The following is a 7,471-nucleotide window of genomic DNA, read 5'->3' as shown; positions in this document are numbered from 1 at the left end:
GCTGCTGTTTAAGTGATGAAACAGTGCGCCCGCTCGAGGAATCGGTAACGCGCGTCCAAACCGCGAGGCCCGCGTTGCGCTCGCAAGGGGAATCGCTCGCGTCGCGTGTCCAAACCGTGAGAACGGGCCCGCGCGTGGCTCGCGTGGGGCGCGGTTCGGGCGCACTGGTACTTCACTTACACAGCAGCAGAACTGACATTGTAGTAGCTTCGCGATAAATCTTTGTGGAAACCTAAGTTCCCACAACCTCGGGGCGTCAGCCCGTCCGTTCCGTGCGCGAAGGAACAAGCAGCACAACAGAAATTCAAACAGACATACCAGGTTTATTTCACGTTCAGACAGCTTGCACCCAGCAAAACCGCACAACGAAAAAGGGCTCTTATCCAGCGGATCACCGCTTTTATCCCTCTGCGTGGGGCACGCCCCCCTGGAGCACGGCTGCCCCCTATCGCCGTAACCCGTGGCGCTCTCTTATCGCCACACCCCCCCTCCCTTACAGGGTCATGAGGTCGTCCGACAGGTCTAGTACGGCGTCGTCCATGGCTGAAGAGGGGGCAGGCGGCGGAGGAGGGGGAGGCCTGGTCTCCATCAGAAGTTCGGGTCTGAGCCGCCTGAGGGTGGAGAGGGCTGTTGTCACGTCGTTGGCTGTCCGGGCGGCCTCCGTTCGGGCCTGGTGAAGTGGGCCCCGGCGGTGTGTCGGACGGTGCAGTTCGGGGACCAAGCAGAGCGGGCATAGGATCCGCTTCTCCTCCGCAGTGAGGGGCTGTAGGGGATCGGCCGGGTGGCGGTCGGTGAGCGTCAGACCGCGAAACGGAGCCGGAGTCTGTGTGGGGTCGTCCCCCCGGAGGGGCCTTGGCTGGTGAGCCCACCGTGTGCGGGATGCCCAGGAAACCGGCTGTCCGTGGGACACAACTGTCCAGGTGGCCACGGAGTGGTGCTGGGGTGGATCCGGATCCGGGCGGCTTCCGCGGGAACGGGAGCGGGCAGGTGCACGGCGGGCGGGATGCTGCGGACGTCGTTGCATCTGAGAGGAGATGTAAAGGGAAGCGGTGAGAAGGCGGCCTCAAACCGTGGGCGCCTGAGAAGGCGTCCCCCCAAAACAGATAGCGGAAAACTGTGGAACAGAAATCACACTACTAAAGCACTAAATCACAAGCACTATGCTTAGCGATGGAGATAGTGGCAGCTACGTGCGCCGCCTGCGGGGACGCAAGTTGTAGCGGCTGGACGCAGGTCCGGGAACGGGATCCGGGTCCAGGTCTTGGAGGGAGGCAGGTTGCGAATCTGGCTCCTCTCCGTCAGGGTCTCGGAGATGGTAAGACTTCAAGTCCGAGATGTGAACCGGCCCAGTCTCTTCGCCGGTGTCGCAGCGACGAAGCCTGTAAGTGAGGCCGGAGGAGCACGCACTTACCTCGAAGGGGCCATCCCACCTATCTGCGAGTGAAGCTGCAAAGCCTCGTGACGCATCACTTAGCGGGTGAGTCCGTCGAAGGACGAGGTCACCGACGCTGTAGGTGAGGTTCCGACGTCCACGGTTGTACTGGCGAGCCTGGTCCAACCTTGCGACGTCCAGGTTCTCCCGAGCCGTCCGGGCTGCATCGTCCAGTCGACTCCGGAGGTCCTCAGCAAACCTTGAATAAGGAGACCGGGTAGCACCATCCCGGAGGCCCAGAGCATTCTCCACAGGAAAAGGGGCCTCTCGTCCTAAGTTCAGGAACGCCGGGGTGAATCCTGTAGACCTATTGACCGTCGTCCGCGTAGCGAACGCCAGTTCAGCCAGGCGAAGATCCCAATCACGGTGGTGCTGGCTAGTAAAAGCAACCAACATCATTTTCAGGTTCCGATTAACACGTTCGGTAATGTTAGCCTGAGGGTGATACGGGGAAGTCTTCTTATGCTGAATGCCTAAGACAGCGCAAGAATCTGAGAACACCTTACTTGTAAAGTAGGTTGCGTTGTCGGTGATCAGCTGTGCGGGAAACCCGAACCGGCAAAAGGTGTCGAGTAACTTTTCCCACACTCTCTGGGAAGTCAGTGTCCTGAGAGGAAACAGCTCAACCCATTTCGTGAAATGATCAGTAACCACGAACAAATACTGGTTACCTCTAGGACTACGGGGAAATGGTCCCATCACATCACAAGCAACTATCTGCCAGGGTCTATTGCTCTGAACAGGCTGTAAGCGCCCAGGGGGTAAACCACCACGAGGTTTCGCTCTCTGGCATACGGGACAAGTACGAACATACTTTGTTACATCCTGCCTCATTCCTGGCCATGTCGCAACACGACACAACTTTTCATAAGTTTTCCTGCCGCTGCTGTGACCTGCCAAGGCCGAGTCATGGAAGTATCGTATGAAAGACTTACGCAACTTCCGTGGCACCACGACTCTGAACGGGGATGAGCCGTCATCGTCATCCGCCTGGGGTATGTATCTGAACAGGATGCCATCCTCGCCCAGCAGATAGGAGTCGTGCCGTCCGTCAGTCGTTCCGGTGTCCGCCGAGTCTTGCTCAGCTATCCACTGCGACACCCGCTGACAAAGGCCGTCCGCTCTCTGAGCGTCTAGGAGCTGCTCTCTGCTCACGACCGTGCCCCAAGACGAAGATACGTCTCGTGCCACCTGTGCTGCTGCCAGAAGTTGAGAAGGCGCCTCGGTGCCTTCCTCTTCCCCCTCCGGTAGAGGCGCGCGGGACAGCGCGTCTGCTACCACGTTTGTTGAGCCCCGCCTGTACTCCACGTTGAAGGAGTAGCCTTGTAGCGTCAGGGCCCACCTGGCAAGTCGTCCAGCCGGGTTATGAAGCCGCTGCAGCCAAGAAAGTGCCTGGTGGTCAGTCTGGACAGTGAAGGTACTGCCGTCCAGGTAAAGGTCGAACTTCCTGAAAGCGAAGATGATCGCCAAGCACTCCTTTTCCGTCACGGAGTAGTTCCGTTCTGCCGGATTCAGCGTGCGACTTGCAAAAGCCACTGGACAAAGAATAGCGTCATGCTCCTGCAAGAGAACTGCGCCAACACCATAATCGCTAGCATCTGTTTGCACTACAAATGGTTTGTTAAGGTCGGGCAGATAAAGCCTAGCCGTATCAGCGATTGCTTGTGATAGAGCTCGAAATGATCGTTCCTGCTCTTCTCCCCAAGTCCAGCGCGTGTCCTTGCGCAACAACTGGTTAAGCGGCTGCGCTAGCTCGGCACAATTAGGAATGAATTGTCTATAAAAACCAACCATACCTAGGAAGCGCTGCAAGGCTTTGACGTTACCGGGAACCGGAAAGTCCGTGATCGCCTTTAGCTTGTCGTCGTTAGGACGGATGGTCCCTCTGTCCACCACGAAGCCGAGAAGGCTGATCCTAGACGATGCCAACTGCACCTTGCGGGGGTTGATTGTTATGCCCGCTTCATTCATCCTTGCAAGGACGATTGAAAGGTGTTCCAAGTGTTCCTGAAAATTTCTAGAAAACACTACGACATCATCCATGTATGCCATTGCGAAATTGTACTTCGCATCTCCCAACACTGTATCCATCAACCGCTGGAAACTGGCGGGTGAATTAGACAGTCCGAAAGGCATTCGTACAAATTCAAACAAACCTCTATGACACGTAAAGGCTGTTTTTGGGACATCCTCCGGGGCAACTTGGATTTGCAAAAACCCTCTACTACAATCAAGCGTTGAAAACACAGTTGCGTTGCCCAGGGAATACAAGATTGACTCAATGGACGGGAAGGGGTAGGAATCCCTTACCGTTACTGCGTTAAGTCGACGGTAGTCGACGCATAACCTAGCCGTACCATCACGTTTCGGAGCCAGAACAACAGGAAATGCCCAAGGGCTCTGGGACCTTTGAACTGCACCGGTTTGGAGCATTTCGTCAAGGGCAGCGTCTAACAAAGCACGCTTATGCACACTCAATGGTCTGGGATTACAACGCCAGGGTCTAGCGTTACCGGTGTCTATGCTATGCTGTAACACAGACGACTTACCAGGTTTTTCGGTAAAGATTCCGTCAAACTGCCGCAGTACTTGTTCAAGCTGACGGCGTTGCTCCTCAGGACCATGGAATGACCCCAAGACAGTCGGCAGCCCAGACGTTTCAACGGTCGCTGCCACAGCTTGCTGTGCTGTGCAGTGTTCCCGTGCTGCGGCGAAGCGGAAAAATCCCGACGAGCCGTGGTACACGTATCCTCCATTGGGCAGGTCCAGCACCAATTTCTGCCGAATGATGAAATCTCTGCCCAGGATAACAGGAACTGCTAGGCCAGGAAGGTGCACGAAGCGCTGCTTTCGTCGTCTACCATCCAAACGTACCCAGAGCACAACTGCTGCCTGTGCTGGAACGGCGTCATTGGAAGCAAGACGAAGAGTGACATCTGTGGATTGCAATTCCACATGCCGTGATACGCAATGTTCGTAAACACTATCCCCGATAAGGGAAAGCGTAGCCCCCGTGTCGATAAGGGCGATGTAATCTTTACCCAAAATTCGAACGGCGATGTTTGGTTCCTTATCCTCGATGTAATCTCGGACAGAAAAAGCAAGAGGAGCCAAAGCAACTCTTTGCGTTATCTTACCGCTTGCAAAGCTAGTTTTTGACTGATCAAGGCCACGGATAGTAACCGTCTGCTCGCTTTCTTCGCAACTTGCCGACGTCGTTGAGCGAGCATTCATGGACGCCGGCTGCGACCGTTTCCCGATGGCACATTACGGGTGTTCGGTCTTTGTCGCGGGCATTCCCGACGAAAATGGTCAGGGCTGCCGCAATTCCAACAGCCGGTAGGCGCTCGTGGCTGCGGGGGCGCAGGATGATGCCGCTCCCGCTGCCGTGGGGTTTCGCTAGCTGAAAGGCCAGGTTGACCGCGACTTCGGGGCGGGACGGGTCTGTCAAGGCTCGTTCCTGCGGGGATCGTCCTCTGGTCATAGAGGAACGGATCTAGGGCTCGGTGGGATGACTCCGCATTGTCTGAATTACGGGGGTTGTCACCCAAACCTGTTGCATACAGGCGTTCGACCGAGGCGGCTCCTCCCGACCACGCGCAGCGCGGTTCCAACGCTAGCTCCGGGGGCGGAGGGGGCCGGTATTGAAGCTCTGCCAGGAGGTCGCCTTGTATTGAACGAGCCTCCTGGGCCAACGCCTCAAGGGTTTCAAAGCGATGGGCTCTTAAGTAGGGCCGGAAGCGCGGGTGGCACTGACGGATCGCCCGTGCGACACGCTGCTCTTCCGTAGCAGTGGGATCCGCTCTGCTGTACAGATCCTGCAATGCCCGAACGAATTCAGATAAGCTTTCCTCAGGATGTTGAGTACGCTTATGTAATTCCTCTAGGACACGGTATTCGTAATCCGGGGGAAGGAATTCGTTTTTGAACCGCTCCTGGAAGTCCTGCAAGGACGTAAACTCCGATTGCAACCGAAGCCAGCGGGCGGCGTCTCCGACCAAAGCAACCTGCAGGATGCGTTGGATTAGGACTTCATCCGAAATTCCCATACCCGTCTGATAGGCGGTGAGGTCATCCAGGAAATCGGCAACAGACTTCTTATCGGTGTAACCTGAGAAGGTAGGCACCGGTAAGTTGAGTCGTAGAGGTGCTTGTGCCTGCGGCGGCGAAACCGACCCGGCATCCAGGCGTTGAACCACCAACGAGCACAACTCCGTCATGCGTGACAGGAGTTCTGCTGTTGTGATGGCGTCTGACTGCGGCGCGGGCACCTTCGCCTTGTCAGCCATCAGCTCCGAGGGCTCGTCCACCGGGTGGGAGCTGAAAAACTCAAAGAAGCACACGAAAAACGCACACACAAAAACTAACAGCAATAAACTACAAACTAAAACAACTACTATGTACTACTAACCGTGCCGCGTGTTCCCCGCCACGGGACGAACGAGCTCGAACCCCAAACGTTGGGCGCCAGTTGTGGAAACCTAAGTTCCCACAACCTCGGGGCGTCAGCCCGTCCGTTCCGTGCGCGAAGGAACAAGCAGCACAACAGAAATTCAAACAGACATACCAGGTTTATTTCACGTTCAGACAGCTTGCACCCAGCAAAACCGCACAACGAAAAAGGGCTCTTATCCAGCGGATCACCGCTTTTATCCCTCTGCGTGGGGCACGCCCCCCTGGAGCACGGCTGCCCCCTATCGCCGTAACCCGTGGCGCTCTCTTATCGCCACATCTTTTATTCCAGTGCCAGCAGAATGTATTCAGAAAACGCTTCGGGTGTGTAAGATCAGTCCAAGGCGTGTTGACGGAAGCGCATTGCTCTGTAGGGTACCCAAGCTTGCAGTCAGCGATGGTGGAATGATTATTTTATTTTATTTTATTTTGAGTTATAATCGGCTCACCTATTTAGTGAAGAGAGCTACAGTGTGTAGCGAATGATGCTCAGATTTACCCGTTCCACTCTATAGTATTCTTGCAAAATATATTTGTGCAATGAAATACAAGCAGAAACGCGGTACCATTTTCTCTTGGATGTATAGCGAACATGCATTCCTTTCTTTTTCTTTTTGGTTCGCGCCGGCCGACTGGCGATATCCTGTTACATCCGGAACGAAGACCTATTGTTTTGCATTGGCATACATGTCTGTGCCGTCTTTTGACGAAGGTAGGATAATTATTGTCCTGAGGAATAATATGGATTTATGTGGTTGTGAAAATAGACTTTGTTTTTGTGAGTGTGAAAATGTGAGTGTCTGCGCGCGCGCTTTTCTGAACCAGGGACCCTCCACTTGATAAGTTCTTTGTGTCTGCCTTTTCGTGTGACACGAGTGATACATTTATGCACTATTGAGTGAAATAGTGGTTTAAAAAATAAGGGTAGACGCGTTTGCACTGTTATCTGTAGGATAGGGCGAGCGTTTTTAATGGAATTGCATCGCGAACCTGGTGAAGTCTGTGTTTTGGACAGGCTATTTTAAGAGTGCCCGACGCCAGTCCGGTTGCGGTGCATTTGATACGCTTTCCTGAAGCAGTCTGGTTTGTTCTTGTATTGTGGTTCACGCCTTTATCAGTAGAAATGAGTAGGAGTGTTTGTTTGTTAGTATGTGTCTGTCACGTTCGTAGCGCTGTTCAAGCTTTGTTTTCTTTGCAAAAATTCAGACTTTATGGTATTAAGCTGTACGAGAAGAAGCGACTTTCCTTACTTGCTTAAGATAAATTGTGTGTCCTTTTTCTGTGCTTTCTTCACGCAGGGACAATGCAATTGAGTATTTAGCATTATGCAATAATTATTTGATAGCAGAAATGGGTGTCGTTGTCACAGCTTATTAGCCTGTGCCTCGTTATTTCATTTTTTCTCTTATAGCTATACGAGCAAAAGTGCGTGTAATTTTTCGCTGCTGTTTTCTTATTTTCTCTACTTTTACGCAGAAGAAAGCCTCCTGGTAAATGCTGAATAGTCTTCTATCAGTGGAAGTGGGGTTGTTTGTTTGTTTGATTTTGATGGGTGTATACACCCATCAAAATAAAACAAACAAACAA

The 7,471-nt window shown here is 53.7% G+C and overlaps 2 protein-coding genes across 2 annotated transcripts; both read right to left on the bottom strand.

The window, feature by feature from the left end:
• Positions 1–271: 271 nt before the first annotated feature.
• On the bottom strand, positions 272–3,666 carry LOC135378719 (uncharacterized). The gene is made up of 3 exons (XM_064611809.1): positions 3,229–3,666; positions 2,368–3,003; positions 272–1,024 (listed from the first exon to the last, which is right to left on the bottom strand). The coding sequence occupies exons 1-3, from the start codon at positions 3,566–3,568 to the stop codon at positions 324–326; spliced, it is 1,677 nt and encodes a 558-aa protein (XP_064467879.1). The 5' UTR covers positions 3,569–3,666; the 3' UTR covers positions 272–323.
• An 893-nt stretch (positions 3,667–4,559) lies between these two features.
• Positions 4,560–5,992, bottom strand: LOC135378720 (uncharacterized). Its single transcript, XM_064611810.1, has 2 exons — positions 5,609–5,992; positions 4,560–5,543 (listed from the first exon to the last, which is right to left on the bottom strand). The coding sequence occupies exons 1-2, from the start codon at positions 5,613–5,615 to the stop codon at positions 4,663–4,665; spliced, it is 888 nt and encodes a 295-aa protein (XP_064467880.1). The 5' UTR covers positions 5,616–5,992; the 3' UTR covers positions 4,560–4,662.
• Positions 5,993–7,471: the final 1,479 nt, after the last annotated feature.

The sequence above is a fragment of the Ornithodoros turicata genome, chromosome 1, assembly GCF_037126465.1.
Source record: "Ornithodoros turicata isolate Travis chromosome 1, ASM3712646v1, whole genome shotgun sequence".
Lineage (NCBI taxonomy): Eukaryota > Metazoa > Arthropoda > Arachnida > Ixodida > Argasidae > Ornithodoros > Ornithodoros turicata.
The sequence above is the reverse complement of the archived record's forward strand: the minus strand, read 5'-3'. Positions and strand labels throughout refer to the sequence as shown.